General features: G+C 60.1%; 1 protein-coding gene and 1 long non-coding RNA gene across 25 annotated transcripts in view; one reads left to right on the forward strand and one right to left on the reverse strand.

Annotated features, from left to right (window-relative positions):
- The window catches only part of Tns1 (tensin 1), a 208,781-nt gene that overhangs the window by 94,464 nt on the left and 98,686 nt on the right, over positions 1-15,631 (reverse strand). For 21 of the 24 annotated variants that reach the window (XM_078017987.1, XM_005330452.5, XM_040267778.2 and 18 more), the window contains one exon: positions 8,269-8,310. The exons of 1 other annotated variant lie outside the window; for it this stretch is intronic. In XM_078017987.1, the coding sequence (XP_077874113.1) occupies positions 8,269-8,310 (42 nt within the window). Of the gene's footprint in view, positions 1-2,738; positions 2,828-5,092; positions 5,132-8,268; positions 8,311-15,631 lie in introns of those variants that run through there. 2 more of the 24 variants (XM_078017989.1, XM_078017992.1) reach the window with 2 other exon arrangements.
- Positions 1,825-4,624, forward strand: LOC120883683 (uncharacterized). The gene is made up of 3 exons (XR_005725847.2): positions 1,825-1,981; positions 2,950-3,080; positions 3,627-4,624. It is a non-coding gene; the product is annotated as an uncharacterized LOC120883683 (long non-coding RNA).

The raw sequence follows: 15,631 nt of genomic DNA on the forward strand, positions 1-15,631 counted from the left end.
TCACAGGGTCTTGAGACCTCATCCCCTCCCTCCTCTGCTCCACCACTGGGACACTGAGATGCCGAGAGGGACGACCCACAGATGTCATGTGGTGAGGTGCATGGCACAGCCGGGGCTGACTCCCAGGTTGGCGGAGCACCCTGCCAAGCTCCTGGCACTGCCGCTGACCCCGAGTCCCCAGTCAACCCACAGACTGGGCCCCGCGAGCTCGGCTGCAGAGGGCAGATGCAGATGGAGCCCGGGGAGGGACAACGCCCTCCCTCTGACCACACCCCACCCACTCCTGGGACCAAACCTGCAACTTAAGGACCCCAGTCTTCCCCAAGTGACTCCCCGCCCCACAGGACCGTCCCAAAGCACCCCTGACTCCAGCCGGCCGACTCAGAATCCACCTTGGGGGCAGGTGGCAGGTGCGGAACTGGTGCTACCTAGAAGCCAGTCCCCCCTCTCCGTGGACCACCCGCTCTAGGGTCTCCAAACAGGGAGTCTGGAGCAAGGTGGCCTCGGTGACAATGACTTAGGCATGACATTTAAGGAGGCATCCCTCTCAGGTCTTGCCAGCACGTCCGCCCAATCCCGGGAGCCATGCCTCCTCGGATCCTGCACCTGAGGCGCCTCCCCTCCCTCCCCCAGTCCTGAGATGAGATAAAGTTAAAGCAGATAACACCCCCTCACCCAGCGCTGAAGAAGCCCTGGACACCGCGTCCGCCCCGGCTCCCCTGACCAGCAATTCTCCTAGTCTCCCCGGGAGGTCAGCAGTATCCCATTTTACAGATGAGGAGACCGAGGGTCCCAGAGACTCAGCCACTTGCCCAAGGCCACACAGTCACCAAGGAGAGCTGGCGTGTGACCCTTGCTCTTCACAGACCACCCGTGCTGCCCCTCCCCTTGCTGGTGCTAATCTTCCTCTGTCCCTCTCACTCTCGCCGCCAGCTGCCCTTCTCTGGGGAACAAACTCTCTCTCTTCAGCTAGAAGAGACCAGCGGCAGCACTCCCCGGTCTCAGGGCCTCCCTGGGAAGAGACTCCTTCTCCCTCCTTCTATAGGAAGAGGAGGAAACGGGCTGCAGCAGGAGGGAGTGAGATCAGACCACAGAGAGCACTTCCTGAATTGGAGGGTTGGGAACCTCAGGTCCATAAGGGAAGCTCAACATCCCTTCCTCATTTTTTTTCCCAAAAAAAGACACAGGCGCCCTCTCCATCATGCTCCACCCCTCCCCCACTGTGCGGACCCAGAGGGGCCTAAGTGACGAGATGGCAGGCGGGGACTGCTGAGGTGACTGCCTAGGGGTTCCTGCAGTAGGACCCGTGGTGGCCTGCAGAGAGGGTGGGCTGGGAAAAATGCATCTGTGGGAAGCTGTTTTGGAGGAAGGAAAAGGCTGGGGCATGGGGGGCGGTGCCCAAGCCTGAGTCCAGGGGTGGGGGTGGGGGACGCAGAATGCGGACTCAGCCTCCAGAGGAACATTCCGTCCAGAATTCCTCACGCCCTCCCTCCCCCCCCCCCCCCCCCGCCAGCTCTCCTTACTCTTGTCCCTTGGGAGGCCTGGAATCCAAGCAGTTTTGTGGGGGGGCCCCAAAAGACCCCGTGACATCACATCTACTGCCATGGGGATGAACTGTGAGGTCACCTGGCACTGCCCATCAGGAGGGAAGGAGCCCAGGCCAGTGGGCAGGCTGGGGGGGGGGGACGGGGCGCTCAGACCAGGACCCAGAGAAAGTTATTCCAGGCTCACTTGTTCCAGAAATAGAACCAAGCAGAAGAGAGGGGGCTGGAGGGCAGTAACGGGGCACTCGTGAGTCAGAGGCTGGGCCTGTGCAGTGGCCCTCTCAAGGCCACTCTCAACAGCCATCGCAACAAGTCACTTAATGCTCTGTGCCTCCTCCTCGGGGGCATCCTGTCACTTTGCGTCACGGGGCCTGAGAAGGAGCACTTTGATCCTCTTCTGGCCAACTGAGTTTCTGGCCAGCTCCTCGGGAGCCAAGGTCTGTCCCTCGAAACCTGTTTCCCCACCTCCCTCCACCTTGAGGAAGTGGGAGCCAAGGAGGCGGTGGGCCAGCAAAGGCAGGGGACTGAGGGACGGTGCTGAACAGGCAGGCGGGCCGCAGAGGGTGGCCAGGAGGCCGACGAAGGGCACGGGGAGCTGCTGCAGGGCTGTCTGCTCCCAGGCAGGCCAGGGCTACCAGAGGAAAAGAACAGGCCCAACGTGATTAAGTGGAAAGCTATGCCCGACACCCCCACGGGGGAGGGACTGGGCAAGCCCACTCCTGTCCTCAGCACCTCCGCCCGTGCCCCAGGGGCCCAGCATCCAATCCTGACTGGCGCTGGGCAACCCGGGGCACCTCCACCAGCCCTGGCCCAGGGCCAGGCTGGAATATTCTGCACACCCTTCTCCACGCAGCCCCAGGACGCTGCTCCCCTGCTCTCCCCGCTGCAGGGCTGAGCTTCCCCCACCCTTCTCCCAGGCCCTGGCCACTCTTGTCTGAAGCCTCTGCACCCCTGGGCATCGGCTCCAGCCTCCGCTGGCCTGCCCTACACCACCCCCAACCCCCCGGGCCACCACAGCTGGCAACAGATGGCCAGCTCCAACCCTGCTTTGGGCCACTTCCCCCCTCAAGGACCCATAATGGCCCTTACTGCTTATAGTACATCAAGTTCAAGTTCTCCGACCTGGCTGTGGACTCGTGCATAACCTGGCCACTTCCCCATCTGGCGGACCTCCTCCGTGCATGCCACACTCACCCCAATGCCATTCCTGCACTCGCTGTCCCCCAGCTCCAGCCAGGGCCACCTGTATGATACTCAAGGCTGCCCAATCCCATCTTCCCCAGTGACAGCAGGCTGGAGTCGGCCGGGGTTAGTCATTTGCACCCGGCCCTACCCGTCTGTTTCCAACCTACCACTTCTGGAATGCCCTACCTCCTCCTTCCCTTTTGCCTTTTTTTTGGCTCAGATCTTAAACCAGCCGTGCCACAGAAGGCCAGCCCGCCCAATCACTGCAGCGCAAGTGAAGAGCTCTTCCCCGAAACCCCAAGGCTACCTCGGAACAGAGGCCCGGGAGTTGGGCGCTGAGGAACGTCCACGGTATAGCTCTCCCTCTCTTTCCAAATGAGTCGCAGGCTCCCTAAGGGCAGGGCTCCCACGTGGGCCTCTTCCAGGGTGGCCAGAGGGGAGGTGGTCAGCATGGTCAGGGAGGCCTTGGCCTCCAGGGACAGTGGCCCTGCACAACCCAGCTTCAGGGAAGGCCAGAGGCAGACTAAGGACTCCCCATAGGCAGCCCCCAAGGGGAGGCGTCCCCACTGGGCCTCACACCCCCCGTGTCCACCCATCAGTGGACACTGGACAGCCTGGTGGGCCATTTTCAATGTTAAGAAACTCAGCTTTATGCCCAAATCTCCTCTTGCTCACAACAATCTTCTAGTGAAACCTACGAGGCTCTGCTTCAGGGTACAACCAAGGACAAGTCCATTGGCCCCATAACACATCCCCACCTGCCTTCTGCACCCGCCCCATGTCCCCGCTTGGGAATAACTGGCCCTAGGGGAGGCACGAGGTGGGCTGTTCAACCTCCCTCCCCACGCTGGGGATCCCCTGGTCAGGCTCCTCTCTTGACATGGCTCCATTTTCCAGGATTCCCCAAAGATGACCGCCCATGGCCACTCAGTGCCCTGGAGTGAAATGCATCTGGCCCAGGTTGAAACACGGCCATCTCCATCCTGGATGGACAGCAGGCCATGAGCGATCTCCAAGAGCAGTCAGCACCCCACTGTTCTTCCATGGGGCAGCGAGTACTGATCCAACCCTGGGAACCTTGGGGAGGTCATTTTAAAATCTTAGGGCCCGTGTGTTTTCTTAGAAAAGAAGTCCTGGCAACTCTGGCAAGGAAAAAACAGTACAGCCCTAGCATGTTGGCTGGCACATAGTAGGTGGATAGACAGACAAACCCTCTCCCAAAGCCCACTAGCTAACAGAGAAGCTAGCTATTTAGAAAGAGGGACAGGAGAAGCCCAGCACCTGGTAACACAAGGTTCTTACATCAGGAGCAGGCTCTGGGGTACCTGGGAGAAAGCAGACCAGGGTGTGCTCGCGATCCAGCCCCTGCCATGCTAGCTGTGTGACCATGGACAAGACACCGACCTCTCCTGAACCCTAGTTTGCTCCACTGTACAATATGCTCTTCCCGCCTGCCCAGGATGGGCTCGGGCCTGCCCAGGTCTCCAGTGACCTCATGTCATGGGAAGGACTTTGAAAACTGCGGGTGCTACACAAATGACAAGTGACGTTTGTCATTATTAGTGGTTAGGAGGGTGGACCCTGGTGGCAGACTGCTGAGTGGAAATCCCACTCTCCCTTTTAATAGGTCTGCAGCCTTTAGCCTCCGTTCCTCATCCCAGATATCAGGGATAAAGCACAGAGCCCCTCCTTTGTGCCACTGTCAGGATTAAGAGAGTTTATTTTGAAAAACATGCAACAAAGGTCCACAAAAGGGTTAGCACTTCACTGTCGTTGTAATAAAAGACCCCCTCACATATGGGGAGAGTTCCAAGATCCCCAATGAATGCCTGAAGCCATGAATGGCACTGAATCCTACATATACATGAAGAACTTTTACCTTTTTGCTTAAAGGACTCACTTTATGGTTGCTCTTTTGTATGTTCAAACGATCAGCATCGACTTTTGGGCTTTGGGCCCATTATGGAGGGGAAAAAAGGGCCACTGAGCACAGCACTGCAATATCATGATGGTTGATCTGATAACTAAGATGGCTACTAAGTAACTCACGGGCAGGTAGCTTATACAGTGTGGATACACGGGACATAAGGATGACTAGTGTCCCTGGTAGGGCAGAGCCAAATATCAAGTGATTGTACCATACCACTTAGAAGAGCACCCAATTTAAAATGTGGGAATTGTTTGTTTCTGGAATTTTCCGTTCAATAGTTTTGGTCCTCAGTTGAGTTTGGGTAACCGAAATCAAGGAGCATGAAACCTTGGATAAGGGGAGGCCCTGCTCTATGACTGTGTGGGTAAAACCAGTCTGACTGACAGTCCCCGTCCCCCATCCCCCTCTTCCCCCTCCCACTCCTCAGTCCTACCTCCAAGTCATTCCACAAGGACATCCTGCACCCCCGCCATGGGCTGGCCTGTCCAAGGGAAGCGGCCTGCACACTGTTGCCCCCCTCGCCCAGGTCTCCTGGGTGCCAGGCTGCAAGGGCAGAAGGTCCTGGCAGCTGACGACCTTGGTGGCCACTCCATTGGCTACTGCTACAGGGAAATTCCTCCGACTCTTACTTTCCAGAACTTGAGAAGAGCTGCCTCAGCTCTTTCCAAGGATCAGGAGTGTCCATGGCAAACAAGCCCTCCCCTCGTGCATCCTGCCCCCCCTCCCCATGGGCCCAGGAGGGGGCCGACCCTAGGACCCTTCTACCCAGGTACTTGGGCAACATCTGTTGAGTAAGACGAAAACAAGGGGTTGAAGATTAAGCCACTCTGCCCTGACGGCCTGGGCACGGGCTGGAAAATGTGTTTGGCCAGCAGGGCCCGGAGCTGGGCTGAAATTGCGGGTCCAGAAATGAGGGGCGCTAATCCTGGGGGGAGGGGGCGGGTTGAAACAAGACCAGAGAGAAGGCCGAGGAGAGCTGGGGTCACAGGGAGCCAGGGAGAAAACAGGACAGACCAACAGATGGACAGACGCACCCTGTGAGGGGGCAGGGAGGCCGCAGAGCAGCCCTGCTGAGACCGGAGGGCAGGCAGAGAATGGAAAAGGAAGGAAAAATACAAACCCGCCCTTTCCTCCCTCCTGTGAACCTGTTCAAAGCACTTGGCCGTGAGGAAACAGGTGCTGAGTGCTGGGGGCCACTTTCCCCTGGTTTCCCCTGGGCCACTTTCCCACTCTGGGGACAGCAACAGAGCGTCAGCTAAGGACAGCTGCCCCCGACGTGGGTCCCACGGGCAGAACTCCACAGCCCCTGGCAGCCACAGTGCCCCAGCTCCTGGTGTGGCAGACCTAACCTGTGCCAGGCATCAGGCGGGGTGCCGGCCTTTCAGTAAACACGAGTAGAGAACCTACTGTGTGCAAGAAAGCAGGGGCACAGCAACCAACCAACAAAAGACTGACCTCTGGAGTGGGCAGAGCCCCTTACAAAGATAAAGAGTAAAGTACGTGGTGAATCAGAGGAGGATTTGTCTAAGGGGCAACCAAAGCAGGGAAGAAAGACGAGGCTGACTTTTGAGGGAGGACCCGATGAAGAACCCTGCAGGTATCTGCAGGAAGAGCATTCCAGACAGAGGGAACAGCAGGTGCCAAGACCCTGAGGCAGAATCGGGCCTGGTAGGTTCAAGGATCAGCAGAACGGCCGGGTGGCTGCAAAGGGAGGGAGGGAGACACTGCTAAAAGAAGATGAAGGAAGAGGGACCTGTCACGTAGGGCTGGACAGGCCCAGTGGGTGACTTTGCTCATTTTATTCTTCACCCATTCTAAAGAAGGAAACCTGAGGATCAGAGAGGCTGAGCTTTCGGTTCAGGGTCACACACCTGAACTTAGGGAATGGGGGAGAAGCACCTGGGATCGAGGGGAGCAGGGAGCAGGATCCAGAGAGAGGAAATGGAATTCCCTGGCTCTGAACCACTGATGGGGAGTTGGGTTCTGACCCAGGCGCGGAGGCCGAGGAGCAGGGTGACGCCACCGCTCTACCGCTGGGTGCCCAATCCAACCTCCTGGGGGTCAGAAGCCCCCTCCACAGGTGGAGCCCACCCCAGAGACACGCGGACTCCCCGGGCCTCCCTCGGGCAGGCCAGCTCCCTCCCCTCCGGAGCCTCGCCTCAGCGGGAATGCCAACCTATTCCCCTTTGTCCTGGCCCCTGACCTTGCCTCCCATAAACAAAACTCAGACTCCCAGTGGCCACACAGCTGGCTTCGCCTGGTGGTCCCTACCGTGGACCCTAACCTCCCCAACCTGCCAAGGACATTCTGTTCTGGGCCACAGAGTGGAGGTTCAGCAGGAATGAGGAGAGACACGTGTTCCTGCCTCCCCACCCACCCCCCTCAGGCTCCCACGGGTGGCCAGTGGCCGTCTGTGACCCCTGAGAGGCTGGTCTCTGGTAGTTCCAGGCCAGGCTGCTCTGGCCCCCGAGCCCTGCTGCTGCCAGATGACCTCGGCCAGGCTCCGTGCGACCAACACCTCCCATCTGGAGCACAAGGCCAGGCGGCAGAGGAGGCCCGGGGGAGGGGGTCCGACCCTAGTGAGCCAGGACGAAGGACCTGCAGGGAAGGAAAATAGGGCCTGGGCCAGGCAGAGAAGAGCGACACACCCTGGACCACCAGGGAACAGGGAGGCAGGGGACACGTCTGCCCAGAGGCCATGGGAGGGTCCGGTCCCCCCTTCTCTGGGGCAGAAAGGAAAACTAAGGTCCAAACAGAAAGGGGGGGACCAGCCCACCTTCACATAGCGAGTGGATGTGGGTGCAAAAGGAGATCACGTGGCCTGACTGTGTGCCCAGTCAGGGCTGAGCAAGTGGCCACGTTGGTAGGCGGGATGGCTACAGCTGCCCAGGACCCCCCAACATCAGCATCGCCAGAGACACCCCGCAGCAGCCCGTCAGATGTGTACCCATGGTGCCCCCAGGACACGCGGGCACATGTGGGGACCCCTTCCCCTGCGCTCCAGGGGGACCTGTGAGGCCTAAGAGGGGCGGGGAGGAAGCGCTGCCCACAATCCCAGTCGGCCCAGCTGGGACCCGTCGACAGCAAGGCCCTGAGCACAGCCCGCGGGGCCTGCCCCTGTCCAGCCTGCTCTGGAAACCTGACGGGGGAGGAGGTGGGGAAATGTCAGGAGGGCAGAAAAGTGCAGTCGAGCCAAGGAGTTCAGGGGAGGGACAGAGGTCACCTGGATGTGGAAACTGGCTGGATGGTGTCATCCAGCCCCCTGCCTCTCGTGAAGGGCACTTGACCCGGGACAGGCAGACTGAAGAGGATGCCATGGCACCCCCTGGTCCTCGAAGCCCTGGGACAACAGGCACCTGGCCAGGCCTGGAGATGTACAAGATGCCCTTTTATGGGTTTTTCCAAGGACTTGAAGTCTCGAGGTTGGACATAGCAGGCCCTGCATCTCATCAGAAGAGACCTCATGACTCACTTCCTCCCCGTCCAGCCTCAGCCCAGGGACGCTGACCCCTCTCCTCCCACCACGGCCCGGCACTCGGTCCGCAGCACACTCGGGGCCAACACAAGCTGCAGGAGGGGCCGGCAGGGGAAGGCACGGCTGTCACTCACCACCAGTTCATGGCTGGACGGAGGAATGCAGGGGGCAGCCACCTGTGGGAGGAGCAGAGACACGGCAGGTTAGCATCTGTCATGGGCACAGACCCGGGCCTCCTGAGGTCACTGCACGCGCCACCTCCATGTGAGACACCCCGTCCCTACAGGCACACATGATCCCTCCCTGGAGGAGGGCACCTCAAAAGGCGACCAGAGCACAGAGAGATGCTGAGGCAGTGGCACCTGGGGAGGAGGAGGGGACGCAGATGGCAAGTCTGATGGAGCGCATGTCACCATTACAATGACGCCCAAACTACCAGACCTGGGAGGCTGGAGGCCAACACGCCAGCACCGTAACAACAGAGGCTCACGGGATTCGGACTACGGTTGGTTTTCCTTTGCACTCCGTCGGTCTGTCTGCAGCGGGTAAAATGTCGAGAAGCCCCGAGAAGACCTCCAGAGAAGGAAGAGTCACCCCCTTGGATTCTCCCCAGTGCCAGAGCATCTCACCCAAAGTGAGAACCGCAGGACCTTGACTCCGGCCAAGTTTCCCAGAATGCGGGAAGCGCTCCGGCCGGAGGCCTGCAGGCTCATCCACAGAGGCCGCGGGTGTCTTCATGGATTTCATCTCCTCCTGTCCCCCCTGATCTGGAGAAGGACCTGGCAGCCCGGCCCCCAGACGTGGAGGAATGGGGGTGGGGGGCGAGGGGCAGGCCGGCTCCCCGCTCCAGGGCTCTCTCCCTTCTGGCCCCTCGCCAGGCCAGGCCGCCAAGCCCGCACCCTGACACTTGTGTGGGAATTTATCAGAGACCGCCTGGGCCCCTCCTTTCTAGCTGGACACATTTTTCTTGGATCTCAGAGCTCCACCTTGGCTCCAGTTCCCCACCCAAGCACCAGGCAAGGGGCCCACACAGGGCACGGAAGGGCGCTGTCCCTCAGGCATCAGCGTGTCTGGACACGAGCCCTGAGTGGCCAAAGAGAGGGCAGCCCCTCCTGGCCACCACCCGTGCTGCCTGACGTGAGGTCCCCACTGCCACTGGCTGCGCAGTGGCCACCAGGCTGGCCCCCTCCACCTGACCGGTGTTGCCAGCCCACAGGGCTCTCCGGACTTCACACACCAGCCCAGACGAGGACGCCCGGGTGACTGTGTCCAAGCTCTGTGGGGACGGAGGAGCCAGAGTGAGCGTCCCCGGGTTCTTGGGCCAGTCACGTGACGGCCAGCTCACTCTCCAGCAGAAGGGCCTCAGTTGAGTCTTGATGTTTGATTCTTTCACTCAACAGTTGGCCAGGACAGAATCAGATGCCCCCGCCACACAACACACACACACACACACACACACACACACACACACACGAATAATATCAATACTTACTGAATATGTCCCAGTGACAGGCTTTAAATAAATGCTTTACTCATGGAATTCTTTCAATAACTCAGTAGATACTGTCATATCCCCAGTGAGGGATGTGAGTGGGGCACAGAAAGGTTAAACAACCTGCCCAACGCCACACAGCTGAAAAGTGGTTGGGGTTTAAGCCTTGGCAGGCTGATTCCCAGGACAAGATGTGAAGTGGGGCTCATCAACCAGGGCCCCACTTCCAGGAGAATGAGGAGAGACGGAGACGCTGTTCCCAGAAGCGGGGCTCTCAGTACACCCAAGCAGGAACCGTGAGTGACATTTCAGAGGAGGTCCCTAAGGGAACTAGGCCTGGGGATGGGGTGGAGGGAGACACCGAGGGAAGAGAAGGTCCCCGGAGCTGCCTATGGCCTGCAGGACCCCCTGCCTGCCCCGCCCACCAGACACGGTCTCAGCCGCAGGGGACACTGCTGTCCTTGCTAGGCACAGCCCAACCCCCACTGTGATGGGGGACGGGAGGGTTGAGTCATGGGTCCGACCCCAGGGTCGTCTCCCCAGACTCACTCTGTCACCAAGGGTCTCAGGTCCTGGGGGAGCGGGCACCACACACAGGACGGCGCCTTGCTGTGGGACCCTGCCTGCAGGACCAAGGGCAGGAAAAGGGCCTGGTCCCTTCCCCACAGGAGGGAGGCCAGGCCTCCACCCCGAGGGGAGGCCCTGGGGAAGCAGGGTGGGGCGAGGGTGCGCCGGAGGCGGGGGCAGTCTCAGACACGCAGGAGGGTCTCGTTCCCAAACCCACTCTAAGGCCATGGGAAGAGCTGGTCCAGGGGTCCTGACCCAGCCCCTTTCTGGTCCCCAGGCAAAGACATCCTCTAAGAACCTGGGTCCCAGGGCAAGAGGTGAGCGTCCCCCCAGCCGAGGGTCTGACCCGGCCCCCCACCGCCCCCAGCCCCCAGGCCGGCCAGCCCTGGCTTGGTCATGTCCTTGAGTGTGGCTTGTCTCACTCTCTCTCCTCCTAAAGCAGAGAAACGTTTCCTTAAAAGGCGCTCTCCTTCCCTCCAGTGCCTGGCCCCTGGCCACCCTCTCAGGAGCCTGGACCTTGCCAGGGAGCACCAGGGTCCTGCCACTCCGCAGCCACCACACACACCTGGTATCACAGTGGATACTGCTGACCCTCGGAGGCCCCGGCTAAGAAGCCCCCTCCTCCGTGGCAGCCCCCAGGGGGCTCTTGGGCCCAGCCGTGCCATCTGCTTGCCTCCAGGGCTGGCAGCACAGGACTCCAGGCTTGGACCCATGCTGTCCTCCCCGCCCCCGCGCAAGCCTCAGTCTCCCTGTCTGCAAAACGGGAGTGATTATGGGGCTCGGAGCTGCTGTGAGAATTAAAGCAATTAATCTGCACCTGGTGCTAAGAAGGCTGGCTATGGGCAGCCAGCAAGACGGCGCATCTGCCCTGCTCTGATTTCTCTCTTCTGTCACTCAGAGTGGAAGGAGGGACCTAAGACCAGCTCCGTCCCCGTCTGGTGATAAATATGTTGGCCAACAGAGGGCGGGATGCAAGCCCAGCTGTCGGGCTCCAAGACGCACAGAGTCTCTTAACACCGCTCACGATGCCCCGTGTCTGTCCCCAGCCCTCTGCTCCGACTCACGGATGCTGCCATCCCTGTCTCACAGACGGGGAAACGGGGGCACGGGAGGCTGAGGATCTGCCCAGCACTGCAGCACAGCAGCTGCTCTGGAGCCTACTCGGTGGAAAGCTGGGGTGCAGCTGGGAGGTGAGGGAGCCCCCAGGCCAGGGCCCAGGCCTGGCCTTCACCAGCCCCCCACACTAGGGTTCTCTCAACTTCAAAGGCCCAGGACATACAGCCAATGAGGGGGTCTGAGAGCGCTAGGAGGTAGGCAGCCCAGGGGGGTCCCTGCGTGACCTGGCCTCTGTCCTCATCTCAGCCTTCATACTGTTCCTGTCCCCTTCACTCAGGACCCAAGGCCACACACAGGAGGTTGGCTCCTCTCAGTCCTCCCAACACCTGGCTCTGTTCTTCCTCAGGGCCTTTGCACCTTCCGTGCTTTCTGCCTGGCCCACCTCCCACCTCCACAGGCGCACACACAGCTTCCCTCTCCTGCACCCATGTCACCTCCTTCACAGACCTATGACAAAGTGTAATCACAGGTGTGTGCTTCCTCGTCCTCAATCTGTCTCTCCCTCTGCAGACCAAGTGCCGAGAGGGCAGGAAGCTCATCTGGTTATCTCACTAGCCCCAGGACAGCCAGCACACAGTAGGTGCACTCACTGTCCGTTCGAAGAATGAAAGTGACGTCAGACCTGAGGAAGGCAGACTCCTGTGGCCACTTGCAGGAAACATCACCACATTCGTGAAGCACCCGGGACAACCAGGCCTCCGCTCTGCAGGGTCAGCCATACTGCTCCATCTCACAGATGGGGAAACTGAGGTTCCAAGAGGGCACAACGCTTGCCCCAGATCCATCAGCCGGGGAGAGGTGAGATCTTGCTGTTTGGCTTCTTTGCAGAATGAGAAGAACCCACACATCTGCCCAGCACGTCCCCCGTCACCTCAACGCTCTGCGAGCAGCAGGAGCAGGGCCACACGTGAGGGGCACCCCTGCCCTCAGGGCCCCAGAGAGGACCTGAGTTCTCAGCCTGGGTCACATCAGAATCCCCTGCTCCTGCCTGGCACCTGTGATTCCATCCAGTGGGGAGGATCGCAAGTTCCAGGCCAGGCCCAGCAACTTGGTGAAACCTGTCTCGGATTTAAAAAATAGAAAGCTGGGGATGTGGCTCAGCGGTAGGAAAAAAATAAATAACTCACCCAGCCTCCAGAGAGGCCCTCGCACCCCACCCACCCAATCCATGGGCTGGACCCCAGACTTTGTCAACCTACACTAGCCTTTCCTACGAGCCGAGCCACCGTGGAAAAGTGGTCCTCTTTCCCATCTCCTGCTGGTCCCTTTTTTTATTTATTTATTTTAATTGTGGCAAAATGTGCATAATGTAAAAGTTAGCAGTTTGACCATTTTTAAGGGCCCAATTCAGGGACATTAAATACATTCACCTACACCCTGGCCCCATCCACTTCCATCCACACACCCATCAGACGGTCATTCCCCGTGTCCCCCCACCCCCAGGGCAGTGAGCCCCGAGCTCGTCTGTCCCTGCGAATCGGCTCTTCTCCTTTCCCGAGGCCCGCCAAAGAGTCCAGATTTCTCTTCCCCACGTGGGCCACAGAAACTCTGATCCTCCCGGCTCTCTGCCTTAGAACTGGCCACAGACAAGTTCCCTGACCCACCTTGTCAGAGCCCATGAGGACCCTCCTCATTCCAGAGGGCTCCTGCCCCACACCCTGGAGGCAGGGAGGCTGCAGGAGAGGCCAAGAAGTGTGGAACAGACAGGTCTCGCGGGGTCCTCACCCAATCCATGAGCCCAGGACAGGGTCCCAAGGCCTCCGGATAGCAGGGTGATCCTGGAGGCCTCTTCCTCTCCTTCATCATAAACCACTGACCCCCCGTGTTTCCTGAGTCCTGCGGGCACTGAGCAAATAGATCCAACGGGACGTGGAAACCAATGTTCAGTCGGTCGGTCAGAAGCACAGAGACCACCTGGGGCTGGCCACCAGCCTCTCGAGGGAGGCAGACAGAGTCCCCAGCCTGTGGCATCGGACACCGTCTCCAGGTAGATGGTGTAGGACTGGACTATCCTGAGGTCCCCCAGCGGGTGTGCCCTGCAGAACCCACTGGTCGCTTGCTGACCTCTCGAGGTCACAGAAGTCTTCCGTGCTGGCCGTGGTGTGAGAGAGCTCAGGGGAAACTGGACCTTGTGCTTTTTCCTGACGTGCTCACAGGAGAGGAGCCACCCAGCACTTGTCTTCTCTGCACCGGGCTTATTTTCACTTAGTGCTGGTCACTAAGTCCCCCCCCCCAGCTTATAGTTAACACCTATAACCTCCAGCACCTCAGAATGTCACTGTACTTGGTGACGGGGGCTTTAAGAGGTCATGCAGGTGAGCCCTAACCCAACGTGATCGGTGTCCTTACAGATCAGCACAGGGGCACAGAGGGAAGACGTGAAGACGCAGACAGGAGGCGGCATCTCGGGATAGGCCTGGGGAGACACCAACCCCGGACACCCCGAGCTCAGATCTGCAGCCTCCAAAACTGTGGGAACACCCATTTCTGTCATCTAAGCCCCTCGGCGTGTGTTGTGAGGGGGTAGCGGCAGCGGGCTGAGACGCATCTGAACTGCCTCCCGCTGTGGACAGAAGCCACCGCATGGCCCGGCCACACTGCACCACGCTGACCCGCTCAGCCGTCGATGGACAGGATGACCCACAACCCTGCCCCAACGACCCCAGGCACCCACCTCAAATGACACCAAAGGGGAAAGAAAGGAAAAGGGTCTGCAGAGCCCCTGCTGTGAGTCACTGAAGCTGGGTGTCCCATAGAGATCATTTGATTTAATCTTGTGGAAAAGTTTTTGAAGTAAATAAAACGGACTCAGAGAAGGTAAGCAACTTGCCCAAAGTCAAACAGCCAGGACTCACAGTCATCAGGCAGAAGTCCCGCAGAAGCTGCTGGGCCTCGGCACATCTGGCTTTGCTATGTGTCACCCGCACTCCTCATCACCCCTCAGGGGCTCAGGCATCCCCTCACCAAACCTGTCCGACTCAGCCAGGTACAGCTGCCGGGTGACAGTGCCAGGACAGGAGCCTGCATCTGCCTGACTCAGACACCTGCCTGTCCTACCTGCCCCATCCTGTCCCCTGTCCCTGCGGAAGGCTGGCAGGCACCCTGGTGCCAGGGGCCGCGGGGCACAGAGTTTGGGCATCCCAGGCGGGCTCCAGCGCCCGGCTCCGAGCCTGCTGCTCACTAGGAAGGGGATGCGCTTCTGCAAGGTGGCGAGAGGGAGGGGCTTGTGGGTGGAAATAACATGCAAATGAGGCGTGGGATGTGTGGCACGACCCAAGAGCACTAGAGGTCCCCTCTGGCTGGCCCAGGATGAGTGGAGGGAAGAAGGGCGCCCAGGGGAGCCGAGGAGGGAGAAGATGGGCTGCTGCTCTCCCGGGCTTGACTGCGGGCACCTGGGAATGCCCAGCAAGGGAGCTGGCACTGAGGAGCTGCTGAGGTGTCTTCTGCCACCCAGAGCATGGAACAGTACCCCCCCCACCCAGAGCAGCACCTCACACCACTGCTCTGCCTGCTCTTTACCCTCTGCGCCTGCCCACGATACCTGGGGCCAGGTGGTGGCCAGCTTCTGAGCCTGGCCACTGAGGTGACACCAGGGGGTGGGGGGTCTAGCTCACTGTGACCCTGGGCTTGATCCCCAGACAGGTCCCGTCTCCAGGCCCAGGACTGAGGTGCCCAGCCCAGCGCCGCCCAGGGCCTCCCCACGCACACCGCGATCCACTGAGCCCTTCCCTGAAGCCCCGGCAGCCCCGTGGCCCCAGCAGAATGGGCCAGCTGTTGGCCTGAAGTCAGGTGGGAAGCAAATGCCCGCTGGGACCTGAAGATGCTCAACAGAGAGGAGGCCTCAGGAGGCCAGGATGATGGGATGGCGGCCAGGCCTGGTTTAGGGGCCAGGGCCTCAAAGGGACTCAGCAGGGTCCAAGACATCGGCCTCCCTACCTAGCCTCTACCCGGGGCAGGAGGGGTCCTAGGAGGTGGCAGCCCCTGACCGGCTCCAATTCCCCCAGGCTGTGCGCTCCCCAGGGCTGCCCCAGCCTCTCGGGGCTCCTGGGCCCGCACGGCTGGTTCCTTCCCTTATATAGAGTCCTTCTAGGACCCAGAAAGGAAGGGCACGGAGTCCTGGAGGCAAGAAGGGGCCTGTTCCCAGGGACACCTCCAGCCAGTGGGGCACGTCCCACCCCAAGTCCCCCTCCAGAGCCAGAGAGCCAGCAGGGACACGGAGGGGCCTGGCCCTTTCTGTAAAGGGACTCAGAACCTGGGGCAGATAGGACACAGGGGATCCCAGACTGACTCAGGACACTGTCCCCAGGGCCCCCAGGATCCCC

The sequence above is a fragment of the Ictidomys tridecemlineatus genome, chromosome 7 (genome assembly GCF_052094955.1).
Source record: "Ictidomys tridecemlineatus isolate mIctTri1 chromosome 7, mIctTri1.hap1, whole genome shotgun sequence".
Classification (NCBI taxonomy): domain Eukaryota; kingdom Metazoa; phylum Chordata; class Mammalia; order Rodentia; family Sciuridae; genus Ictidomys; species Ictidomys tridecemlineatus.